The sequence below is a fragment of the Somniosus microcephalus genome, chromosome 12 (genome assembly GCF_052327205.1).
Source record: "Somniosus microcephalus isolate GS21.2 chromosome 12, FLI_Smic_1.0, whole genome shotgun sequence".
NCBI classification, from domain to species: domain Eukaryota; kingdom Metazoa; phylum Chordata; class Chondrichthyes; order Squaliformes; family Somniosidae; genus Somniosus; species Somniosus microcephalus.
In genome coordinates, this window is record NC_140998.1 from 203,883,885 (window position 1) to 203,911,441 (window position 27,557).

The 27,557-nt window shown below is 48.5% G+C and overlaps 1 protein-coding gene across 1 annotated transcript; it reads right to left on the bottom strand.

The window, feature by feature from the left end:
* Positions 1–7,699: 7,699 nt before the first annotated feature.
* Positions 7,700–13,928, bottom strand: LOC147109935 (tachykinin-like peptides receptor 86C). The gene is made up of 2 exons (XM_086002432.1): positions 13,859–13,928; positions 7,700–8,604 (listed from the first exon to the last, which is right to left on the bottom strand). Exons 1-2 carry the CDS (start codon positions 13,926–13,928, stop codon positions 7,700–7,702), a joined length of 975 nt encoding a protein of 324 aa, XP_085858558.1.
* Positions 13,929–27,557: the final 13,629 nt, after the last annotated feature.

Here is a 27,557-nt window from a genome sequence, read left to right on the forward strand (position 1 = left end):
GAGACCATAATGTGTAAGGACGCAATGGTTTCCTTTCCTGAAGGATGTTATTAAGCCAACTGAGCATTTACAGCAATCCCACAGCTTCATAGTAACTCTTACTAATTGTTCATGAATCACAAACTGCCTTGGTGAGATTTGGACGGTTGTTCCTTGGTTTTTAGCCCAGTCTTTGGATTACTAGTCCAGTAACAGAGCCACTGCACCATTGCACTAGACACCATCCATTTGGCAGACTTAATATGAGCTTGACTGGGAAAATAATACCGCCGACTTCATTGCCTCATGAGTTTTAGGCAAATTTAATTGACATCAAATTGATTGTGGCAGTTTTACTAAATACACAGGATGGGTTGCAACGCCATAGATTACACATGAAGGAAGGAAAAGAAAAACGATATTAAATAATTAAACAGTTACAGTTAGAGAAGCGTGTCCTGTTTGGTGTAGATGTGATTTAAATGGATGTGCAGTCATTTCAATGCACTGTTTCTTTGAGTTTGCTCATCAACAACAAGTGTTGTGTGAAACCCCTTACTCTCCCGACAAATTGCACTGTGATTGGCTCTGCCATCTTTAGAGGAGACAGTTCTGCAGCGTACCAGTGGTGATTAACCCTTTACTTCTAAAGGCTGCACTTTTCTAATACATTTCCCCAAAGTTATCATTATATTACTGGATCAGAAATTCGGGTCCCCACGTGTGAGTACATGCTGCGTACTCATGCGTAGGCCCAACGAAAGTGCCGGTTTCGTGCATGCCCTGCACATGCGCGGGAAAGCGGTACTTCCGTTCCCTTGAAGGAAGGGGTTCAGAGGTGGAACGCGTGCACCGGAGAGGCAGCGCGTGCGCATCGAACTTAAGTTTTTTTTGAAAGTTTTCCCGCGAGAGTAAGCCTCCAGATGTTACACATGTAAAAAGCAGGCGCAAGGCCTGCTTTTAACAAGGTAAGTGGTGAATTAATTAAAATGTTAAAACATTTCTGCAGGTTTATTATTTTTAAATACTTTAAAGAAAGGTAAGTTTGTTTTTAGCTCCGTTAGAAAATGTAATTAATTTATTCAAAAATTACATTATTGCTTAAGATAGTTATTTTATATAAGTTATACTTATTTTAATAATGTGATTTTTTAAAATTTATTTGAAGTTGTGGTGATGTTTTGGGGGCGTATAGTATTTATTGTTTTGACAGCTCTTCCTGTCAATTTTATGAATGGACATTTCCCTGCTACCATTGGCTCTCCATGGCCCACGTGATCCCAGGGGATGCATCGAACTAACTGCGCCCCTGGGTTAGGCAATCACTGTGCGCCGACAGTTGGAGGAGGCCCAGGATCGGAATTCCACGTGGGCCCACAGCTCAACGGCCGGCATGTTAGGTAAGTGCAGGTCAGAGGCTTGCACCCGCGGGAAGCCTCCAACCCGAATTTCTGGGTCATTATATAAGATAATGACTAATAAATCCAATGACTAATTCTGGAGAAACTTCTTTACCGAGAGTGGCCAGAATGTGGAATCTCCGACCACGTGGCAATGCCTAGCATTTATGCATTTAATGAGATGCCATGCATATGAGGGAGAATGTAATAGAAGGTTATGCTGACAGGGTTAGTTGAGGTAGGGTGGGCGGTGAATCGAGTAGTGCATAAATACCGGTGAAGACCAGATGGGCCGAATGGCCTGTTTCCGTGCTGTAAATATAATTAAGTATTTATGATCAGAAATTCAGCTCTGCTTGAATATTTGCTAAGTAACTACTTTGATTGTTGCGGGGCTGGGTGTAAAGAAATGGTGCTTTATTGGAAGTTTCAGTTTTGGGAATTAAGCTGATGGTGTATTTAACAACTAAATGATTTATTTCCCTGGTTTATGACATCTATTTTAGAACCGTTGTAGATAGAGACAAAAGCTTTGTACTCTGTTGAAGATTTGTTTCCCCGAGAGACCACATGAGCAACTTCAAATGTCATGGCGAAGCACAACTCAGTCTCTCAAAGGTTCAGTTCAATGCAGTCAATGGCCGTTCTCAGCCACCGTGCCTTCTGCAGAGTAAACGCCCATGCCTAGACCTGGTGGCTGCTACTCATGTTCTGTTTGGCAAAGTATCACTCCAACCTTACTTTCAGTCTGAGCGCTTCACCGCGGAATGCCTGGCGTGCGAGAGTATCCTCGGGGAGGGGGACAGGAGACACAGTGAATTTTTTGCACAACTCCCAATGAACCCACCAGCACACCAGTGACTGTGTTGTGAATAGTCTCAACAGCACATTTAAGGGTAGCAATTCTCCCTGGTGTAAGCGCAAAATGGCCGTTATTACATCGGCCACCAATTATAAGCCCTTTTTGATATTCAGTTCCATTCCAGTCAGTTATAATGAATATCGGGCAGCGCATATCAGCCAATGCAAGACATTCCTACCCGGTCTTGTTGAACAAAACATGATCAGTTGTAGAATCTAAGGGCGAGATTTTCAGTCGCTTGCGCCAGCAGTTAGCGCCTTAAGAGAAGTGATTTCCGGGCGCTATGCGTGTAGCGCCCGGGCGCAGCGCAGTTTGCGCCCCGCCCCAAATTAAGTTGCCCGTTAGCGCCGGCGCAAAGTTTAGCGCCCGCCCGGATGCGCGCGCAGAAAATGACGTCACATCCTCGTGCAACGCCCTTTGGCCGCCCCGTTTGCAAACTTCAGTCGGACCGCCCCATTGTGCGGCGGGCGGCTGGAGCGTTTGGAAAAAGGAACGCAACACAACCAGCGCGGGCCCCGGGGGGGCTAATTAAAGGGAACGTCCTCTCCAGTATAAAGGCCATCCTTTTTTCAGAAAACAGTCTTGTGCAACGCATTTCTGGAGACACAACAAGGAGGATAGCTAACTGGTTTCAAGCAGCAAGAGCCAGGTATTTTTGGACTCAGGCAATAGCGCTGCAAGTGGCCATTTGGAAATTAGACTGTTTGCCAGGATTTGATGGGGGCTGCATGGGGTGCCAACGCGCAGCTGCAGCGCCATGTCCGTAGGGCTCGCAGACGCATTGTGAGAGGGGCAGCCCTGGCTAGAGGCAGAGGGGGCTACAGGCGTCGGCCACGTAGGCCTTACCCAGTCAGGCTATACCGCCAGCAGCGCTCCTACCTAAACATGAGTGCCGCGCGATGTGTTAGAAGGCTCCGATTCCGAAAGGAGGTGATTGCAGAGATCTGCCACCTGCTTCGCCGAGATCTGCGGCCAAAGCTCAGGTGCAGGACGTCTCTGTCGGTGGAAGTGAAGGTGACGGTGGCATTGAACTTCTATGCCACCGGCTCCTTCCAATACGCTGCTGGGGACATAGCAAACATCTCCCAGTATGGCGCGCATCGCTGCATCCGCCACGTGACCGAAGCACTGTTCAGAAGGAGAAGCCAATTCATCTCCTTCCCCATGGCCCTCGAGAGCCAGCATCAGCGCGCATTGGGATTTGCCAGACTCGGGGAATTCCCCTTGGTGCAGGGCGCCATTGACTGTACGCATGTGGCTTTGCGGGCCCCTCTGGAGCATGGCGAGCAGTATCGCAACAGGAAGGGCTACCATTCTCTGAATGTGCAGCTGGTATGTGACCACAAGCAGCGCATCATGGCAGTCAATGCCAGCTTCCCAGGCAGCAGCAACGATGCCTTTATCCTGCGGCAGAGTACTGTGCATGACATGTTCCAGGCACAGCCTTCCCCAAGAGGATGGCTCATCGGGGACAAAGGCTATCCTTTGTGCACCTGGCTCATGACCCTGCTCCGCGCGCCCAGGACCGCTGCTGAAGAGGCCTACAACGAGAGCCATCAAACCACCCGCAACATCATCGAGCTAACTATTGGGGTCCTCAAGCAGCGGTTCCGCTGCCTTGATCGCTCCGGAGGAGCTCTCCAGTATTTGCCGGACCTGGTCTCCCAATTTGTGGTGGTTTGCTGCATGCTACACAACCTGGCTATCCGCAGGACTCAGGCACTGCCACCTGACGTTGGACCAGCACCTCAGGAGGAGGAGCAGGAGGAGCATGAGGAGGAGGAGGAGGAGCAGGAGTACGTTCCCAGGAGGGAGCGACCAGGGCCAAGGGCCGCACGACGCCACCTTATTACACGGTACTTCTAAGCCCCCTGTCAGGGAATGGCCAGGGGCCATGAGGGAAGATGAATGCCGCCGCTCCGCAAGCCCTCAGCCGGCGAAGCCAACAAACACTAAGAAGAACAACCATGGAGACTGCATGAATAAAGATAATTTTTTATTGCACAAAAATGAAAAGCCCTTCCCACATGAATCCCCAAAAACAATAAACGGGCCCCACAAAAAGCCCAACAAACGACTCACTCCCACAAACTGGGGAGGAGCCACTCCACCTTTATTCAAACCGGGCCTCAACGTCGGCCTAACGCAAAAAATAAGCCCTCCAAAAGCACAACCATGGGCAAAATAAAGATGGCCACCGCCATATTAAAGGAAAGCTGCCCACACCCTCTACTGAGTGGCCCGCGAGGGCGAGACCTTGGCCAGCATTTTGCCTCCCCTGCCCTGCCTGCTGCTCCTTCGCAAGCTCTGCCCAGTGGCTGCTGCGAGGCTGGGGGAAGGCGCCTGAGGCTCAGATGCCCTTCCGCCAGATGCCGCTGGGGGGCGGCCTACACGGCGTTTGGGCCTCGAGGGGCCGTCTGCTGAGTGGCGCACCTGAGCCTGGCCACCATCAGCTGCAGCCGCTTGCCGTTGACGCCCCAGAGGGGGAATGGCGGCGACGGATGGCGCAATGTGGGCCAGCTGGCATCTGGGATGCGCTGGCTGGTGCTGTGGCGCGGTGGCACTCGGCCGGGCCCGCACTGCAGGATCCGCAGCAATCAGTTGACGGGCGGCTTGCTGGGATGGTCCAGCGCGGCGCCTGCCCTGGCGATGCCTGCCTGAGACAGCGCGTGTGGCAGCAGTGAGTGGCCCTGTGGTCCTGGTGTGCGCGCGCATCACATCCGCCAGGGTCTTGATGGCATCAGTCAGCATGCGGCCACTCGCGGCAGTTGCTGCCCCGAACTCGCGCACACTGGTCGCCAGCGACTCGATGGCCTCAGGCATGTGCCCCACCACGCTCATGAGCTCCGTGTGGCGCCGGTCCGAGTCGTCGGCCATCTTATCCAGCTTCCGCACCTCCTCCGAAGTGAAGGTGTCCGGACTGGAGTCGCGACTCTCCCGCTGGGGAGGAGGGGGCCGAACTAGGGGACCCTTGCCGTGTTGGTGACGGCGAGTGTGCCGAGCAGCAGCACTCCCCTCTGATCATTCCCCCCTTTGGGGGGAAGGCTGCGGGCCACGCGCACGGCTGCTGGGTGGCTGGACGCCACTGGTCCCAGAAGCTGCATTGCCCTGCGACAGTTCCTCCAGGCACTCGTCCAGTGAGGAGGTGTCAAGCATTTCCTCCTCTCCTGCGGGACGTGACTGTTCCCCCGAAGGTCCGGCTTGCTCCTCCTCCTCCTCCTGGTCGGAGGTGCTGTCACTGGCAGCTTCAGGGTCCTGGTCGTCACCAGCTGAAAGCAGGAATGCACAAGAGTAGCTTCAGAGTGAGGAGACGGCGTCAGCGAGGGACTTAGGACTGGTGGGATTCAGCGCATTGGTGGGACAGTGGCAAAGGAGGTAGCTCGGATGGGCCAGTGCGACGCGAGAGGGCCAAAAGGCGAGGTCCTTACCATTGCCGGGCAGTGGAGGGTCGGATACACCGCACGCTGTGGGGACAATCACACGGGCTCCCATGAGCACACACACGCGCTCCTCCAGCCGAGTGAGCTTCTGCAGCTTGGCCCGGCCACCCCTGGCACGGGCCTGGCGATTAAACGCTACTTTAGCCTGCAAGAGAAAGGACGGGCTGTAAGTGCGCAGTGAAGCCCTGATGTAGTGTGCACTGCCTCCCATGGTGGAATAGCTTGGACAGAGTGAAGCCCTGATGTAGTCTGCACTGCCTCCCATGGTGGAATAGCTTGGACAGAGTGAAGCCCTGATGTAGTGTGCACTGCTTCCCATGGTGGAATAGTTTGGACAGAGTGAAGCCCTGATGTAGTGTGCACTGCCTCCCATGGTGGAATAGCTTGGACAGAGTGAAGCCCTGATGTAGTGTGCACTGCCTCCCATGGTGGAATAGCTTGGACAGAGTGAAGCCCTGATGTACTGTGCACTGCCTCCCATGGTGGAATAGCTTGGCCAAAGTGTAGAGTGCCGAATGGCCATTTGATGCTCATGACTGTCCCAATGCTGCTGGCTGAGGGCTGGCCAATAGGACTTTCAGGTCCCTTTGCCCATCATGTCAGGTGTACATGCAAGAATGAGGAGGAGACTGGAAAGGCTACTCACCTTCACAATCCTGGTCAGATCGTTGTATTTCTTCCGGCATTGTTTGTGGGTCCTGGGGGCCTCGCCGGTGAACGTCACCCTCTGGGCGATCTGCTTCCAGGCTTTGGTGTAGTCATGGTGGGTTGGATTCCTCCCACTCTCTGGAAACAAGATCTTGCGCCTCACCTCCAGAGCTGTGACCATTATGTCCAGATCACCCTCTGAGAAGCGCAGGGCACGCTGACGGGCCTTCTCTGGCGTTGCCATGACTCCCTGGGGCTGAGCAGCAGTGTTGAGGCCTCTTTGCAAGGCTGCAGTGTGCAGGGCGTGGCAGCAGACCAATTCGTCCCTCCCCCCTTTAAGAGCTGGTCGGCACCACGGGGTCTGCTGTCAGTGCAAAAATGACCGCACCCGTGCTGCGCCCCGCCTGGGCGCTATCCCTCTGGACCGCCGGCTTAGCGCCTAAAGGTAGGAGAGGAACGCCTTTTTTAGCGCTCCACCACTCTCTTAGGGCGAAGCCACTGAATTTCCGGCAACGGGGCGCTACTTTGGGGCGGGCGCTAACTTCGGGCGGGCGCTAAGGTTAGCGCCCCAAAACTGTCTATACTGAAAATCTAGCCCATAGAGTCATAACAGCACAGAACGAGGTCATCGAGTCTGTGTCGGCTCTCTGTGGAGAAATGCAATCAGACCCATTCCCCTGCTCTTTCCCCGTAGCAATGCAAGTTTATTTCCCTCAAGTGTCTATCCATTCTCCCCTTGAAAACATTGAGTGTCTCCGCTTCCACCACTTCCGTCGGCAGCGAATTCCAGGTCATTATCACTCGCTGTGTAAAAAAGCTTTTACTCACAACTCCACTGTATCTCTTGCACAAATCTTTAACTCTGTGTCCCCTAGTCCTTGTACCATCAACTAGTGGGAACCGCCTTTCCCAGTCAAGCCTATCCAAACCCGTCATTGTCTTGTACACCTCTATCAAATCACCCCTCAACATCCTTTGCTCCAATGAAAACAAATCCAGCTCCTCCAGCCTATCCTTGTAGCTGAAATCCCCCATCCCCGGAACCATTCTGGTAAATCTCCTCTGCACCCTCTCAAGGGCTATCACATCTTTCCTAAAGTGTGGTGACCAGAACTGCACGCAATACACCAGTTGTGTCCTAACCAGTGCTTTATAAAGTTAGCACTATACCAAACATGTTTGTGTTGAACAAGGGACAATCAAATTCTGCAAAGGGTACTGAAATAACAAAGAAGTCTCTCAGGAGGTACAATATCAACTGCACACACAATAGGGAGAGAACCGCCAGCTTTAAAAGGGGGCTGCCGATTCGCTGTCGCCCAAAGCCATGTTTTCCCAATAGGTGATATATTGAATTACAGAAAAGAATGTTAACAATTAACTAATTTTAACAAGAGTACAAACGGATATTTTACTGACTGTCTGAACTGCTCTCTGAACTTGGCCTGGATCACTGCATAAATACACGTGTTTGAGCAGCAGCTCAACAGAAGAAGCATATATCCGGCTTCTTGAAAGATATAGAGAGGATCATTGTATCCTGTGTAACTGTAAGAGTTTGTGATACGGAAATATAAGTAATGAACACTAAAAGTCAACCACAAGAGTACAAAACTTCCGGATATCGTAAGAAGTAAAATTATGGACTTCCTTCGATTCTCCATCTCGGGATCATTCTCATCTTCACCACTTTTGTTACCCCGGAGAGCCCTGCGGACTCTATTGGCCACTAAAATAGATCTCACGGTGAGTGCGTTCAGCAGCAAAATCAAAATCAAGGGCACAAACGGTGTTAGAATATGGATAAGGAACGAAAATGCTTTCCACGGAGGCGTTGTGTAAAAGCTAGATTTGAAGTTACAGTACCAGGGTACATTGTTAGTGAAATACGCTGGTTCAAATGCAAAGTACCAGGGGATGTTCCGCAAACAGCTCAGCGCAAACACCGTTCCCACAACGCCACTTGCCGTTTGCTTGGTGCAATATTGGCTTATCAGCTTCTGACAGCAAATTGCCACGTATCGATCAAAGGTGAACGCGACTGTTAACCAGACAGAACTGTCTTTGGCAGCATGAACCAGCGCAGTTTTCAAAGCGCACACTGGGGTAATGGACAAGAATCTGACTGGGAAATAAACTGCGATTATTCGATTCAACAACACGCTAGTGATGACGACCAGTAGATCCGCCACAGCCATTGCCACCAGGTAGCAGGGGATGCATTTGGAGAGCCCGCACTTCCCTCGGGATAGAATCGCAATCGCCATTATGTTACCTGTAAAAAATATGGAAAATTTGAAATCAATAAATGGTCAGACGCCCAGAAAAAGTATCAGTTGTGGGGGATTTTGTACGAATATCAGCGGTTTCAAATTTGAATTGGGTGATAACGCAAAATGGGAAGTAACGCATTGGCTATCTGTTATATGCCCCGCCTGATATTCAGTTCAGTCTTGAACAATATTGACCAAGCCATACTGCCATAAACGAAAATCTACCCCAAGACCTTTGTCTGCATTCAGCAATGAATATTAATCTGTTTGCGTTCACCAATGCTTCCTAGTGACATCGATCTGCAAAACAAAATATTAATAGTTAACAATAAAGAGGCGTAATATGCAGCAACATTCAAAACTAATCATAATGCGGCATAGGAATTTACAGAAATCAATTTTAATACACGCGAAAATTAGACAAAAATGTAAGAGATTTCAAGCTAACTTAATAAAGAACAAATTCGAATCCGCCTATGCTGCAGTCGATCTCATACAATCAAAACGAATCAAGCACATATTAGAAAAGTAAGGAGTGACCATGCGAGATCAATAAATGGAATCAAAGAAAGAAAGAAAAACGATTTGCATTTCTATAGCGCCTTTCACAACATCAGGGCGTCCCAAAGCGCTTTACAGCCAATGAAGTGTTTTTGAAGTGTAGTCACTGTTGTAATGTAGGAAACGGGGCAGCGAATTTGCAGAAATCAAGCTCCCACATACAGTAATATGAGAATAAACAGATAGTCTGTTTTAGTGATGTTGATTGAGGGATAGATATTGGCCACGACACAGGGATAACTCCCCTGCTCATCTTCGAAATAGTGGCCATGGGAATTTTAAGGCCACCTGAGGGAACAGACGTTGGTTTAACGTCTCATCCAAAAGACGGCACCTCCAACAGTGCAGCACCCCTTCAGTACTGCACTGGGAGTATCAACCTAGATTTTTGTGCTCAAATCTCCAGAGAGGGTCTTGAACCAAAAACCTTCAAACTCAGAGGCGCGAATGCGACCAACTGAGCCATGGTTTACACTTTGAATAAAATAAAACATTGCACGAAATGTCGAAGTAAAAAAGAATGAATAACAATCACTGAGCCACAAGGAGAGGAGTGATGTTTCCCAGGGTAGACAGTGTTCTGTGAGTGAAACTGTGCGGATTCGGATTTGGATGCAGAAAGGATGCTCCACCTTGCAAGGAGCCAGAAATATAGTCATGACGAATATCCTCAGACACGTACTCAATACGTGTCTCCTTCCTGATTGATAAATCCGAGCGGAATAGGATGAGATGGGTTTAGGATTAGGAAATTTCAAATTGGGAACAAATAAACTCAGAATAATGAGAGGAAAAGGGAGCCTTGAAGCATCAGAACATGGCCCTTTGACGTGAAGTCAAATGAACTATTCTAAGAATTGTTAGACGAAAAATTACCACGGTCCATCTAAATCCCCTCCTGTCATTCTGGTAGTCACATGCTGAAATTATAATGGAGATGTTGAGTTATCATACCAATCAATCCTTAGAAATAATTCTATAACAGACCCAGATATAAGGGGAGGGGAACGCCAGCGGAGGAGAGCTTTGAAAATCATAGGTCCACATCATCAGTTCGTCCCAAGCATGTTACACTGACCACATGTCATCATGTCTCAAAGTACTCATAAGCTGCATCCCAACGTGTTATTTTCTGAAAGAAATCTACCCAATTTGCTTTTAATGACTCAAGGCTATCTGCTTTCAACGTCTCCCTAGGGAGCCTGTTCGATAGCTTGACCACTCGATCACTTTGCGACAGATTAGTTTTGAAGTTACTTGCTGTCAATCACAGGCGGTGCAGAGGAACCAATAGAGTGTTATGTAGAATGCTGCGTGTGAAGCAAGCCACGACTGACATAAACAGTCAACGAGGGGGAATATCAAGGTCTGAGAAGAACCAATGCATGAGTAAAACATAGCTCAATTCAGAAAAGTAACTATTCAATTACTAATTAAATATTCTCAGGAATGAATGCAATATCAGAAAACGCAGTGCTTAATTTCAGAGGGAATCTTCCTGCGAGTAATGCATTGTTAGATAAAGTCAATAATTTTGGTGACATTCTGTTCTGCAAGCATGAATTAAAGCTGATTAACATATTAAGCATTGAGTAAATGAAGACAGTAATGTTTTGCACATTAGTTAATTATTAACTAAAGTTGAGTAACGAAGCTGATCTTGGGAACATTTCTTCTGAACACCGTGAATCAGGAAGGTGGCAGAAAAAGCAAGATTTCCGATACTCATTGATCCAAATGAAATAGTAGAAGCTTTGTGAAGAGATGCGTTTATCATTTTGCTGAAAATATATCCACTCAGTGGGATCATTTCCTGCTAAGTTTAAGCAACCCAGACAGAGACAAGGGGAACCCTTCATTCTGACTTTAAAGTTAAGGCAGCATTGCGGGTCTTTACTCCAAGATGGAATCAGTCACTTACCTGTGTGCTCAATTACTGAATTTACAAATATAAAGAAGACATATTTCTACTCATGCCACGTTAAAATTTCAGTTTGCAAGAAAGCGATTTTCACTATCTTCAAAGCCCAGTCATATTGCTTCCAATATCACTGCATTATCAGGAAGCACTGCTTTGAAATGCATTGGGCTGGTGTTTAAATTTACCGAAAACTGCATCTGTTCAGTGGCATTAATTCCTTTTTAGTGGCATGGCAGGAAATGGCTACTGAGCTGTGACTAAAATTGATTCAGTGCCATTGTAAAGAAATAGTCATGGGTTTGTTATGGTGTCTAGGCTTATTGCAGTGATTTGGTACTGAAAACTGATGTCAAAGAAGGATGCAGTGTCAATGAGGTGAGTGGGTTACTGCAGTTATCACAATAATACTCAGCGGTAGAAAATCATGTTGCCAGCTATGCAAAAACTGATGCTAGCACATCTTCCACCTCTTATACCCTCGGTACCATATTCAGTCTGGTTGACTGCAATTGATCTGAATATCTAACTGTGTGTATAACAGACTAGCCGATGCGATGCCGCCCGTTTTGTGCTGCGTCTCACGATGAATTTCTAGCACATGGTCAGAGATTCAGCTGTATTGAGTAATTCAAATTAATATCAGGCAGGACGTAAAACAGATAGCAATGCGATAATCTCCGTTTTGCTCCACCACCCACCACGAATTTCTACCCCTCGGTGTACTAAGGGTAAAGAAGTAGAATGTTGTAGTTGCTATACTTGTTGGCTGAAAGCTGCTGGATAGTAAGTGTGTGTGGAAATTGGATGAGCACAAAATGCGACTGGGTCATGAAGGCATCCGCAGTCAAACTTCCGGCTCACTGATGTTACTCAGGCTCACACAGAAAAGTGAGCCACTTGACCCAGGGCTGATGGTGTCCATGGAAGGGCAGCAGCATGATATCGAGAAGGAACTATCCAGAAATTCAGGAATTTCCTAGACATTCGCCAAACTTTAAATAATTAGACTGCTGCCGATAGAATGCCAATTTGAATATTTCAAAATACATGGATACAATGACAGCAATATTAACGTTTTGCTGATAAAAACTCTAAGGCCCAATATACTCAATGGGCGCTGACTCCGGGCGAACCTCCCCACCATGATGCATGGTCAGAAAATCGCATCTAAGTACATGGGTTGAAAATGGCAACATGGAATCATGTAACATTAGGTTTCACTTTCTGTTGCGCTCATATTTTAATCAGCTGTCGTCCTTTCCACCAGACCGCAGCAGATAGATCTGGAGTTGTGAACTATTTTTATTTCAGTTAAACCTTTCAAAGGATATGGATTGGTGGCAGCTAAATGAATTAGAGTTACAGATTTCAAAGCAATGGCGTGATATTAGTGCTTTTCAGTTTAACTGTAAAATACGAATCGATTTTATTCACTTAATCAAAATGCAAGTAATAAAAACGTACAGAAACTATTTCATGAAATCACCATCTTGAATCTAATTCCTTATCTTACATTATTGGTGGATGGGCAGAAGCATGGCAGATGCAGTATAATGTGGATAAATGCGAGGTTAACCACTTTGGTGGCAAAAACATGAAGGCAGATTATTATATGAATGGCAATAGATTGGGAGAAGGGGAAGTGCAACGAGACCTGAGTGTCCTTGTGCACCAGTCGCTGAAGGTAAGCATGCAGGTGCAGCAGGCGGTTAAGAAGGCAAATGGTATGTTGGCCTTCGTTGTGAGAGGGTTCGAGTACAAGAACAAGGATGTCTTGCTGCAGTTGTACAGGGCATTGGTGAGACCACACCTTGAGTATTGTGTGCAGTTTTGATCGCCTTATCTGCGGAAGGATGTTCTTGCCATGGAGGGAGTGCAGTGAAGGTTCACCAGACCGATACCTGGGATGGCAGGAATGACATATGAGGAGAGATTGGGTCGATTGGGCTTATACTCGCTTGAGTTTAGAAGAATGAGAGGGGATCTCATTGAAACTTATAAAATTCAGCAGGACTGGACAGACTGGGTGCAGGAAGGATGTTCCCGATGGCCGGGGAGTCCAGAACCAGGGGTCACAGTCTAAGGATAAGGGGTAAGCCATTTAGGACAGAGATGAGGAGGAAGTTCTTCACCCAGAGAGTGGTGAACCTGTGGAATTCTGTACCACAGAAGGCAGTTGAGACCAATTCATTAAATATATTCAAGAAGAAGTTGTATATATTTCTTAAGGCTAAAGGGATCAAGGGAAATGTGGTGAAGGCAGGTACAGGGTACTGAATTTAGATGATCAACCATGATCTCATTGAATGGCAGAGCAGGCTCGAGGGGCCGAATGGCCTACTCCTGCTCCTATCTTCCATGTTTCTATGTTTCTATGGACGTTTACAAGTAAGGTTCTCAGATTTTAGAATTTGCACCTGTTCTGTTCCACATAATTGTCACTATTTACACCAGTCCAGTTTTAATTATGCGACCAAATACAATGCCTATGTCTAGATATGAGATTGCAAGACGCTAACAAAGCAGAACATCCTGAACCATTTGTCCATATTGGAGCAGCAACCAGCTTCATCAAGTCAATCACCTAAAATGAACAATATTATTACGATATGTTGGCGATTGAACGTAAATTGACCAAATAAAGATGACTAAAGCAGTTACACTGTAGCAAGCGCAGCAAGGCAAGCAGGTTTCCTTATGGAATATGGAGCAAGACCAATTAGCAGTTGAACACTTGTTGGTGTAATAAACAATCTGATAGTGTAATCACTTACCCAGAATACCGACCACTGCCAGAATAGGATAGCAAATGTCATACACCAGACCATTCGCTGGTTCATGCATTTTCCGTCAGAAACGTTGGCATCTGTTCATGTTGTACAACCCGGATCTGAAAGGTGCTTTCTGTATTATTCGAGGACTCTATAATATATGCTTGAGGGAAATCTCAAGTGACACAACTAGGAAACATCATTAGCGATATTAGTTACAGTTATTTGAACAAACAGACCGTGTTAGGTCATGTCATGTTTTATCCAGCGATGCAAACTTATCTATATCAATAATAACATCTATCTATTCATGTCCCCACATGTATATCTCCGTATAGAACTTTCCAAGTATGTGTGTATGCATGTATATATCTATGTCTAGAAAACATAGATAGAATCATAGAAAAATAGGAGCAGGAGTAGGTAATTAGACTTTCGAGCCTGCTCCGCTATTCAATATGATCATGGCTGATTCTCTATCTTAATACTATAATCCCACTCACTCCCCATACTCCTTGATGCCTTTTGTGTCTAGAAATCTATCTCCTTCTTAAAAAGATTCAGTGACTTGGCTTCCACAGCATTCTGTGGTAGAGAATTCCACAGGTTCAACACCCACTGAGTGAAGAAATTTCTCCTTACCTCAGTCCAAAATATCCTACCCCGTATCCTAAGACTGTGACACCTCGTTCTAGACCCCACAGCCAGGGGAAACATTCTCCCTCCATCCATCCTGTGTAGCCCTGTCAGAAATGTATACGTTTCAACGAGATCCCCTCTCATTCGTCTAAACTCTAGTGAACACAGGCCTAGTTGAACAAATCTCTACTCATACGACAATCCTGCCATCCCAGGAATCAATCTGGTGAACCTTCGTTGCACTCCCTCTATGCAAGTATATCCTTTCTTAGGTAAGGAGGCCAAACCTGCACACAGTACTCCAGGTGTGGGCTCACCAAAGCCCTGTATAAGTGTAGTAAGCCATCCTTGCTCCTGTACTCAATTCCTCTTCTAATGAAGGCCAACATACCATTTGCCTTCCTAACTGCTTGCTGCACCTGCATGTTTGCTTTCAGTGACTGGTGTACAAGGACACCCAGGTCCCTCTGTACATCAACATTTCCCAAACTGTCACCATTCAAATAATATTATGGCCCAGAAAATCGAGTCTCCACAGGTGAGTGTGCATGGGGTACTCACCTGTAGTCCCAATTAAAGTGCCGGTTTCGTGCATGCACTGCACATGCTTGGGAAACTGGCACTTCCGTTCCCCTGAAAGAAGGGGTTCAGAGGTGGAACGCGTGTGCGGGAGAGGCAGCGCGTGCGAATTGAACTTACTTTTTTTTGCTTGTTTTCCCGGGAAGATAAGTCTCCAGAAGTTGGAAATATTAAAAGCAGTCGCAAGGCCTGCTTTTTACAAGGTAAGTGGTGAATTAATTAAAATTAAAACATTTTTTCCACAGATTTATTATTTTTAAATATTTTAAAGAAAGGAAAGTTTATTTTTAGCCCTGTTAGAAAATAAAATTAATTTTTTCAAAAATATAAATTATTGTTTAAAATATTTATTTCATGTAATTTATAGTTTGAGGATTTTGTTTTGTTTTGGGGCTTATATTATTTATAGATTTGACAGCTCTTCCTGTCAAACATATGAATGAAGCATTCCCTGCTTCCATTGGCTCTCCATGGCCCATGTGATCCCAGGGAATGCATCGAACTAACTGCGCCCCTGGGATATGCAAGCATTGCGCGCCAGCATTTGGAGGAGGCCAGGATCACAATTCCACGGGGGCCCACAGCTCAATGGCCGGCGTGCAAGACAAGTGCAGGTTGGAGGCTTGCACCTGCAGGAAGCCCCGGACCCGAATTTCTGTGCCAATATATTATACGTTGCTGGGTCAAAATCCTGGAACTCCCTGCCAAATTGCACTGTGGGAGCACCTTCACGACAAGGACTGCAGCGGTTCAAGATGGCGGCTCACCACCACCTTCTCAAGGGCAATTTGAGAAGGGCAATAAATGCTGGCCTTTTCAGCGAATAAATAAACAAAGCTATAGATGTGGGTGTGCTTGCATGAAAGTGATGGTTTCAGATAGCCTCGTGTGCCCAGTGTAACTGTGTTCGGGTATGTGCATAATCCATCCAAAGCAGACACTCCATGTCTGAGAGCGGGCTGTGCTCAAGGTTAAGCAGCCCTGCCAAGGTTACACACCTTCGACCTTAGCTTGAGCGGGCCACGGACCATTTTAACAGAGTCAGGGCAAACTAAGTATAAGTTTCTGGATCAGCAGAGCAGAATGACAACTAGTTGTAGGACGTTTCGGCATAATAATACGTCTGAATGTGTGGGATATACTTTTTAAATTCAACACAGGCACAAAATCGATGGAATTGATGGAAATATAATGGTAAACGTAGGTACAAATATAAAGTAAACAGTCCTGCTACAACTGTAGAGAGCGCCATTGAGACCACACCGAGAGTACTGCGGACAGTTTTGGTCTCCTTATTTAAGGAGGGATGTACTTGCATTGGAGGCAGTTCAGAGAAGGTTCACGAGGTTGATTCCAGGAATGGAAGGGTTGTCTTATGAGGAAAGGTTGAGCAGGTTGGGCCGATACTCATTGGAGTTTAGAAGAATGAGAAGGCATCATATTGAAACATATAAGATTCTGAGGGGTTTGGACAGGGTAAATGCTGAGAGGATGTTTCCCCTCGTCAGGGAATCTAGAACGAGGGGGCATAGTCACAGAATGACAGGTCGCCCATTTAAGATGGGGATGAGGAGGGATTTATTCTCCCAGAGGGTCGTGAATATTTGGAATTCTTTACCCCCAGAGAGCTGTGGAAGCAGAGTCATTGAATGTATTCAAGGCTGAGGCAGACAGATTTTTGAGCAGCAGGGGAGTCAAGGGTTATGGGGAGCGGGCAGGACAGTGGAGTTGAGGCCAAAATCGACTCAGTCATGATCTCATTAAATGGCCTACTCCTGGTCCTATTTCTTTAGTTCTTATGGCACTTGTTTTCCTATATAAGTAAATAATGATCCTGAAATTGCTGTATCCCTGATGGCGTATTCTCAGTGTATGCCATTGTAATTCATTTGAAAGACCCGACAACACACGGGTTTCCGCACGATGTTGCAAATGTTTGGAATCCGGGATTGCGATATCTCAAGGTACGCCTTGACAGATCATCAGAATTGCATCGAAACTAAGCATTGCCGGCGCCACAGAGTTGGTCTATTTGCCCAACAACTGCCCAACAATTGCCCACAAAGCTCTTACAGCTGGCAAATGCAGGCGTAGGACCTGCTGTCATGAGTGTAAGTGTATAGATAAGCCTTAAATTAAACATTTAAAAATCAGAAATTATGCAATTACAATTTAAATAAGTTTATGCCGATGTTGGTCTGAATTAAGTAATATTTAAAAATATTTATCAACAAATTAAATTGGTGCAAGGAAGGGACTTATGAATAAAAATATATATCAGTACATTTATGTTTATGTACATTGTTTAATTATTTGGGGATTCCATTGCATATAATTAGGGGATTTCATTCATAAATAATTGCAATGGAATCCTCCTTTGTGATTGGAGGAACTGGCCCACGTGCTCACAGGGGCGCTTCTGAACCGCCTATGCCCCTGGGATTCACGGATCTTTATGCTGCCCTACGCCTGGAGGCCCGAGACCGCAACTCTATGCTGCCGGTAGATTCATAAAGGTTACAAGTGTCGGAGGCGTACTCAGGAAGAACGCCTCTGACCGCAATTTCCAGCCCAATATTGAAGGGGAGGAGCTAACGGTGGAACCCGAGAGCGGAGCAGAGGAGATCGGCTGTGCAAGACATGAGAAAGGATTGGAGTCAAAGGGGTGTTTAAGTTCGCCAATCAGCCGCCCGATTTGCATTCCGCCTGCTTTTATTCTCCATTGACCTGATTGGAACTTCACTTCCGTTAAATCCACCTTCTGCTTGTCTGTCCCAAAGAGTCCGTTGGAGAAAAAGTATTGCATGACTTCAAGGACAGAAGCACGACTAATGTACAGTAATTATCTGACGCCTTGCCTTGGCAAACACTTCATCCCCCAGCAATGGTGTATGCAGCGCATTACCAGCAGGATTCTGTGCTGCGCTGGCCTGTTAGAGATCAACATTGATAAATAGTAAAGGTGACCATTTTGGGCTAAATTATTACTTAAAGTCATGTTTTTCCTTTTCTTCTGGAGTTTATAACCGTTTATATTGAAAGACTGGCGATGTATATGTATAACAGGTCGTATGCAGCATATATCTAGGCCGGTTTGCACATGTTTACCTTTACAATCGCTTTATCACTCAAAACTGGAGACTCAAATGTCGTTGTTTTGAGGGAATTTTGCATCTTTCGTGTCAGGTTGTCTCTAAAACACCGCTGTTTTTCTGTACAGCTCGACACCACAGACGACAGGATAGAGACTGAATGTAGGGAGAGGGTTATCGAGGAGGCGATATAATGGCCTATTAGTCTACATTTAAAGCAGGACCCTTGTACAGTGTATTAGGTGTGTTCAGCTATAACGTGTGTTTCTCATGCGGCAAAGGAGCCTTTGTAATCTCGGCTCTTGGGCGTGTGACGATCTTCAGGTTTGTTTAATCTAATTAACTGCAAGTGACTGACTCCCTGTCCAACAAATTACCCTTGGCATAGAGGCATGTGTCTGTAATATTGTTAAATATCACTTATTTTATTGCTAGGGTGCTGGAATACAAGAGTGAGGAGGTCTTGCTACAATTGTACAGGGCCTTGGTGAGACCACACCTGGAGTACTGTGCACAGTTTTGGCCTCCTTATCCAAGGAAGGATATACTTGCCTTGGAGGCGGTGAGTGCAATGAGGCTTCATTAGAATGATTTATGGGATGAGAGGGTGTCCTATGAGGAGAGATTGTGCAGGTTGGGTCTATACTCTCTGGAGTTTAGAAGAATAAGAGGTGATCTCATTGAAACATACAAGATGGCGAGGGGGATTAACAGGGTAGATGCTGAGAGGCTGTTTCCCCTGGCTGGAGAGTCAAGAACTAGGGGGCATAGTCTCAGGATAAGGGGTCGGCCATTTAATACTGAGATAAGGAATAATTTCTTCACTCAGAGGGTTGTGAATCTCTGGAATTCTCTGCCCCAGAGGGCTGTGGATGCTGAGTTTTTGAGTATATTCAAGACTGAGACAGATAGATTTTTGGACTCTAGGGGAATCAAGGGATATGCAGATCGGGCAGTAAAGTGCAGTTGAGGTCGATGATCAGACATGATCTTATTGAATGGCGGAGCAGGCTCCAAGTCTGCATGGCTTACTCCTGCTCTTATTTCTTAAGTTCTTGGCCTAGAAATTCAGTCTGGACACTTTTGAGGCGCTAAAGTCGGGCGTTCGCTAAAGTTAGTGCCCGCCGGAAAGTGTAGGCCACATCGCCGAAATTCAGTAGAGTTGGCCAAGAGTTTGGCCGAGCACTGAAACTGGTGTTGCAATGCTCTCTTCAGGCGCTAAGCCGGCGATGCGGCCTGATAACGCCGAGGCCGGGCGCAGCGCAGGTGCGGTCATGTTTTGATTGACAGCAGACACCCTGATGCCGGCCAGCTCTTAAAGGGGGAAGGGTCGACTTTGACTGCTGCCACGCCCTGCATACTGGAGCCCTGCAGCTAGGCCTCAACACTGCTGGTGGGCCAAAATAGCACCTGGAGCCATGGAGAGGGCCCGTGAACGAGCTCAGCGCTTCTCAGAGCATGCTCTGAGGGTGCAGATTAATGGTGTCGAAATCAAAAGAGAGATCTTGTGCCCGGACAGTGGCAAGAAGGCTCCCAGGAGCCAGTACAGGGAAGCCTGGAGGAAAATCGCCCGCAGGGTGTCATCCACCTGCGATGTCCCCAGGAGTGCGGACCAATGCCGCAAGAAGTACAACGACCTCACTCGGATGGTGAAGGTGAGTACCCTTTCCAGTGTCCTCCTCATCCTTGCATGTGCACCTCACATTATGGGCAAAGGGACCTCAAAGGACAAATGGGCAGCCCTCCTCCCGCAGCAATGGCACTGGCATGATCATCAATAGCACTTTCTGCACTTAACACACTGGCCAAGCGCTTCGACCATGGGGGGCAGTGCACACAGCAACAGGGCACCACACTGGCCAAGCTATTCGATCATGGGAGGCAGTGCACACAGCAACAGGGCACCACACTGGCCAAGCTATTCGACCATGGGAGGCAGTGCACACAGCAACAGGGCACCACACTGTACTTAGAGGCCGTCCTTTCTCTTGCAGGCCAAGCTGGCATGGAATTTGAGGAGCCAGTCTGTCACCGGTGGAGGCCGTCCCGAGTACCAGGCGCTCAGTGAGCTGGAGAAGAGCGTGGCTCGACTCATGCGTGCCCGGGTGACTGGCCCTGTTGCGATCGGAGATGCGGACCCTGTACTGAGACCCACTGGTAAGGACATGACCGGTTGGACCTCTGTCGTTGCCCTTGCACTTCAGATCTACATCCTTTCGCACTGACTGACAAATGCGCATAATGCCACCATTCAGGCCTCCCTCACTGACGCCCTGTCCTCACTCTAAAGCTACTCTTGTGCCTTCCTGCTTTCAGCTGGTGAGTAGGAGGTGGTCCCTGAAGCTCAGAGTGCCAGGCCCTTGGAGGAGGAGGACGACGAGGACCAGGAGGAAGGCGGCACATCGGGGGAACCCTCATCCGCACCAGGGGATGGCAATGGAGGGGAGACGTCTGGCCTGCAGGAGAGCCAGGGGGAAGTGTTGCAGGGGAGGGCAGATCCTGGGCCCAGTGGGCTCGAGGCACGCGGGAAGGGTCCGGCAGCACACCGGCCTTCTCCCCAGAGGGGGGAGGTGTTGCAGGGGAGGGCAGATCCTGGGCCCAGTGGGCTCGAGGCACGCGGGAAGGGTCGGCCAGCTCGGCGGCCTTCTCCCCAGAGGGAGAGTCCGCCCTCCAGTCCGGAGACGGTCCTCGCCCAGGAGGTGCGCCTCTTCGATGAGATGTTGGCGGCGTCTGAGCGGCGCCACCAGGAGTTCATGGGGGTTGTGCAACAGATGCCTCAGGCCATTGAGTCCCTGGCTCATAGTGTGGTCGCTTTTGGGGAATCACAGGCCAGGGGGGTCGAACAACTCGCGGCAGCGCATGACAGGGGTGTCCAGCAACTTGCGGCAGCCCAGCACGTGACTCACGAGATGAGTGGTGCCGTCCAGACACTGGCAGAGCTGATGCGGGCACATACCAGGGCAGTTCGGGAACTCACTTCTGCCACACTCGCTGTGGCATGGAAGCATCGCCAGGGCACCCGCCGCCCTGCTGCAGCACAGTGGTCTGGCCTCCACCAGATTGCTGCGCTTGCTGCACTGTCAGCCCGGCCGAGTGCCAGTGTCTCTGGCGAGCAGTGCGCGCCTGCCATCAGCCAGCTTGCCCCCATTGGTGCAGCCGACACTGCCACTCCCCCAGCCAAGGTGCGACGAGCTGCTGCTGAGACTGATGCTGGCCAGCCACAGCTGCAGCAGTCAGCAGCCGGCCCCTCCCGGGCAGGGCCTCGTCTAGGCCGACCCCCAAGGGCATCTGCCGACACGCATTGTGGCCCTCATGAGCCTTCCCCCAGCCTTGCCACACCCGCAGGGCCCAGGTTGAGGCGGAGCAGCAGTTCGGGCAGGGGCCAGAGAAGCCTGTCTAAGGACTCGCCCTCTCGGCACACCCATTAGAGTGTGGTGATAGCGCTTTTTTTTATATTGGGGGGCTTGTGTTCTGGGGGGGCATTATTTTGGCAAGGCCGAGGATCAAGGCATTTTTTGTTTTTATGGGGGTGTTTGTGTTGTGGAGGGGGGGGCTTATTTTTGTAAGGCCGATGATGAAGGCCATTTGGATGGGCAGGTTTTGTTAGTCCTCCCCAGGTTTTGGGAGTGACAGATGTTTTTGACTGTTTTTTGGGGGTCTTGTCTGTTTTTCTGTTTCATGTGGGAAGGGCCCTGAGTTTGTGAAATAAAGCTTTTTATTTATTCAGCATGTCCACGTCTCAGGTTTCAAGTGGTTGTTGCGTTAACCGGCTGAGGGCTTGCGGTGCGGCTGCCTTCAGGTGCGTTCATTGCCACAGCCCATTCCCTGACAGGGGGCCTAGAAGTGTCGATCAATAAGCCCCCGGCGGACGGCCCTTGGACCTTGTGGCTCCCTCCTGGGCTGGTACTCCTCTTCCTCCTCCTCCTCCTCATGGTCCTCCTGCTCGTCCTCCTGAGGTGGTGGTGCAATGTCAGGTGGCAGTGCCTGAATCCTGCGGATAGCCAGGTTGTGCAGCATGCAGCACACGACGACGAACTGGGAGACTCTATCCGGCGAATACTGTAGAGATCCGCCAGAACCATCCAGGCAGCGGAACCGTTGCTTGAGGATGCCTATCGTTTGCTCTATGATGTTCCTTGTGGCTTGATGGCTTTCGTAGTATGCCTCCTCCGCTGGGGTCCTGGGCGTGTGGAGCGGGGTCATGAGCCATGTACACAAAGGGTAGCCCTTGTCCCCGATAAGCCATCCCCTTGGTGGAGGCTGTGCCTCGAACATGTCAGCCACAGTAGTCTGGTGCAGGATAAATGCATCATGGCTGCTTCCTGGGAAGCGGGCATTGACAGCTAGGATGCACTGCCTGTGGTCACACACCAGCTGTACATTTCGGGAATGGTAGCCCTTCCGGTTGCGGTAATCCTCGGCATTGTGGATAGGTGCCCCCATAGCCACATGCGTGCAGTCAATGGTGCCCTGCACCATTGGGAAGCGCGCGATCCTGGCAAATCCAACTGCACGCTGCTCCTGCCTCTGTCGGGTCATGGGGAAGGAGATGAATTGGTGTCTCCTCGCAAAAAGTGCATCAGTGACCTGCCAGATGCATCGAAGCACGGCGAACTGGGAGATGTTCGCTATGTCCCCAGCAGCGGCTTGGAAGGAGCTGCTTGCATAAAAGTTCAGAGCCACCGTGACCTTCACTTCCACTGAGAGAGACGTCCTGCACATCAGCTGTGGACGCAGATCTCTGTGAAGCAGCTGGCAGATCTCTGCAACCACCTCCATTCTGAAGCGCAGCCTCTTAACACAATGCACCGCAGTCATGGTGAGATAGGACACCTGCTGCCGGTATTGCCTGAGTGGGTAAGGCCTACGTTGCCGACGCCTGATGGCCCCTCTGCGTCTAGGCATGGCTGGCCCTCTCTCACAGCGTCTGCGAGCCCTTCGCACATAATGCTGCAACTGGGGGTTGGACCCCCATACAGACCCCATAATAAAGTTGAAAACAGTGAAATCAAATGAATCAAATGTCAAAGCACTGGCCAGAAGCCAAAAATACCTCTCCTATGTTGTTCCAAATCAGGACGCTCTGTCCCTTGGTCTCTGTCCAGAAATCCAAAGCAGTAAAGTCATTGCAGCAAAATGGCTGGGCTTTATATGTCAGTGTAAGTGCCCTTTAATTAGCGCTCCCCGAGGCCCACAGGGCCTCTGTTGCGTTCCACTTCACAGTTCTTAGCAGCGCCACGCCCACATTGGGCGGGCGCCACTGAATTTCCGGTTTGGGGTGCACAAACAGCGTTGCACGACGAGATGACGTCATAAGCTGCGCGCGCAGCTGAGCGGGCGCAAACACTTTGCGCCGGCACTAAATGTCAACTGAATTTGGGTGTTGGCGCAGATCGGTCTGCGCCCGGGCGCTAAGTGCCTAGCGCTGGAAATATACCCCTCTTATGGCGTTACCGGCTGGCGCAACCAACTGCATTTCTAGGCCCTTATGTTCTTAACAAAATTGACACCCAAAGAATTGAAACAGGTATTACTTTTTGCAGGTTTATGGATTAATGTATACAGTTCCAATTTAATCGTGTTTTATTTGTTTCAATGCAGTGCAGCAGATCATAATGGCTAGTTACAAGAAAACTCGTTATCGCTGAGACAGAGAAGGTCATAAGGTGAGGTGAGTGATTTCGCCAATGGCGCCAAATGCTTCGCAGAAGTGTTTACAGAGAGAATATTATTGAATAGAAAGCAAAAAGGATTAATAGGTGGGTAAATAGTTACGTGCTTTATAATTACAAATTATACATTGTATAGAGGCTAAAGCACTGAAACAGACTATTCGGCCCTACAGGTCCATGCCGGTGTTTATGCTCCACACAATCCTCCTCCCACCCCTCTTTTTCTATTCCTATCAGCGTATCCTTCTATTCTTTTCTACAACTAAAACCACAACTAAGACATTAAATGAATGATGGCAAATAAATTAAAAGAATGTCGTGACTTTATTCAGAAGCTAACTAGTGAGAAGTCAGAAACGGAACGGGAAACGAAGTCAGAGGTCTCCTTGAAGATACCCTTGTCGTTTCAAGCAGTGTAATTTAGAAATCTGGATTAATTCCAAAAGAATAAGATAAGGCTAATGGGATCAAGGGATATGAGGAAAAATCAGGAACAGGGCACTGAATTTGGATGATCAGCCATGATCTCATTAAATGGCGGAACAGGTTCGAGGGGCCAAATGGCGTACTCCTGCTCCTATCTTCTATGTATATATGTAGCTGTGAGAATGAGCATTTCAGAGCACAAAGCGTAGAATTGAAATAGAAAGTGCGACCGTTTCCCCAGAATGATTGTCAGATGCAGCCCTCAATTGCTCCTGCCCCTTCCGGTGTAGATAATGATTTGTACTTTTCTACTTGAAGGCGATTTCTTGCCTCAGTTGCGCGAGCAGCAGTTAGACCGGGTATAAAGTTCCAATCCCAGACCTGGTGCTCAAATCCCACTCCCCGAGACCAGGTCATACAGTCATAATGGCACAGAAGGAGGCCATTCGGCACATTGAGTCCATGCCGGCTCGCTGTAGAGCGACCCAGCCTGTCCCATTCCCCCGCTCTATCCCCGTAGCCCTGCAAGTTTATTTCCCTCAAGTGTATATCCAGTATTCCCTTGAAAACTTTGATCATCTCCGCTTCAAACACGTCAGTCGGTAAAAAAGCCAAATCCACCAGACTCGGTGCTGAATCCCATTCGCCCAGACCGAGTGCTGAATCCCATTCCACCAGACCCGGTGCTGAATCCCAATCCCCCAGACCCGATGCTGAATCCCATTCGCCCAGACCCGGTGATGAATCCCATTCCGCCAGACCCGGTGCTGAATCCCATTCCCCTAGACCGGGTGATGAATCACATTCACCCAGACCCGGTGATGAATCCCATTCCACCAGACCCGGTGCTGAATCCCATTCTGCCAGACCCGGTGCTGAATCCCATTCCCCCAGACCCAGTGCAGAATCTCATTCGCCCAGACCCGGTGATGATTCCCATTCCGCCAGACCCGGTGCTGAAACCCATTCTGCCTAGACCTGGTGATGAATCCCATTCCGCCCAGACCCGGTGCTGAATCCCATTCTGCCAGACCCGGTGCCGACTCCCATTCGCCCAGACCCGGTGCTGAATCCCATTCCGCCAGGCCCGGTGCTGAATGCCATTCCCCCAGACCTGGTGCTGAATCACATTCGCCCAGACCCGGTGATGAATCCCATTCCGCCAGACCCGGTGCTGAATCCCACTCCACCCAGACCCGGTGCTGAATCCCATTCCACCAGACCCGGCGCTGATTCCCATTCTGCCAGACCCGGTGCTGAATTCCATTCCGCCAGACCCAGAGCTGAATCCCATTCTGCCACATCCAGTGCTGAATCCCATTCTGCCCAGACCCGGTGCTGAATCCCATTCCACCAGCCCCGGTGCTGAATCCCTTTCCGCCAGACCCAGTGCTGAATCCCATTCCGCCAGACCCGGTGCTCAATCCCATTCACCCAGACCCAGTGCTGAATCCCATTCCGGCAGACCCGGTGCTGAATCCCATTCCCCCAGACCCGGTACTGAATCCCATTCCCCCAGACACGGTGCTGAATCCCCTTCTGCCAGACCAGGTGCTGAATCCCATTCCGCCAGATCCGGTGCTGAATCACATTCCGCCAGACCCGGTGATTAGTACTGTTTCACCAAATCTAGCTCTCTGTTCCATTACCCCAGGCTTAGAGGTCAGTCATATTCATGCACACCCGATGCTCAGTCCCATTCCTCAGACGGGTACTCATTTCCACTCCCACAGGCCCAGTGTTCGCACACCCAGTCTCGGTGATCACTTCCCCAGACCCGATGCTCCCTCGTCAAGACCCGTTGCACTGCACCATTCCCCCCAGCTCCCTCATCAGTGTCCCCACTGATTGCTCATCCGAACTCTAATACCATCGAAACTGAAGCCAAGGTTATGTAGTTCAGAGGCAGCAGGTTATCCATCCCTTGCAGAAGTGAATATATTAAATGTACAGAAGAAACAATTAGGGCAGGAGAGAAAGAAATTTGCATGTATAACCTATCAGGCTCTAATGAAACAACGGCAAGGGTGCTTAACATATTGCAGGAAAAGGAAGGATATTGTGCAGGAGGACTGGAAGTGTTTATCAGCACTGTCACAGCAGATAGCAGCTGTGGAGGAGATACCAAAGAAGCTGTTTGATAGTCATAGATTCATAGAGTCATAGAGTTATACAGCGCAGAAAGAGGCCCTTTGGCCCATTGCGTCCGTGCCGGCCATCAAGCCCTGTCTAATCGAATCCCATTTTCCAGCATTTAGTCCGTAGCCTTGTATGCTATGGCATTTCAAGTGCTCATCCAAATGCTTCTTGAATGTTGTGAGGGTTCCTGCCTCTACCACGCTTTCAGGCAGTGAGTTCCAGATTCCAACCACCCTCTGGGTGAAAAAGTTCTTCCTCAAATTCCCTCTAAACCTCCTGCCCCTTACCTTGAAGCTATGCCCCCTTGTTATTGACCCCTCTACTTAGGGAAAAGGTTCCTTTCTATCTACCCTATCTATGCCCCTCATAATTTTGTACACTCCAATTAGGTCCCCCCTCAGCCTTCTCTGCTCGAAGGAAATCAACCCCAGCCTGTCCAGTCTTTCTTCATACCTGAAGCGCTCCAGCCCAGGTAACATCCTGGTGAATCTCCTCTGCACCCTCTCCAAAGCAATCACATCCTTTCTATAGCCACGCCAAGAATAGCAACAGAATGAGCGAAAATGGAGGGAAAGTAATAGTCCACAAAGCTATTGCAGGGACTGTCAAGCAGACCAGGTTGAAGACACACAGACTCTGACCAATTTCCTGATGAAACTAAGATCATCTTTTTTTTTGCGGGGCGGGTACCCATACCCACATCTCCTAAGGTACTGAACCAGGTGGCAACACAGGAGCGCCAGAGGTTCTATATTATTACAGAATAGATTTAATTAGAAAAGGTCAGAAATTGAAACTTGCTTTTAGATATAGAAGGATAAAAGGAGAATGCTAGGTGATTTATTTTGTTTTCTGTGTACTGTCTCTTCAAAAATGTGTGCGAATATTCGCTGTTCATTGTTGCTGGCTCCAAATGGCACTGTGGTTTTCCCATCTGCAACGTTAAGTGACTGTAATCCTTATCTTAGTTAACATTAAGACTGTATCAGTATTTCAGTCTTTATTTTAACTGGAAAAGCTAATTTCTGCTCATCTATGTTGAGTAATTGTACAGTTATGGCAAGGCATGTCTAAGTATAGATCAAGAGAAACATGACTTGTAATCTAAAGGGTGTTTTGTAAGCGCCCACTGTCAACATTTTAATTAATTTTACA

What these genes read in the sequence shown, in the direction of transcription:
- LOC147109935 (XM_086002432.1), bottom strand. Translation starts at nt 13,928, where the DNA reads ATGCATGAACCAGCGAATGGTCTGGTGTATGACATTTGCTATCCTATT. An exon ending in GGCAGTGGTCGGTATTCTGG is followed by an intron (nt 8,605 to 13,858) that starts GTAAGTGATTAC and finishes TATTTTTTACAG; the next exon opens with GTAACATAATGGCGATTGCG.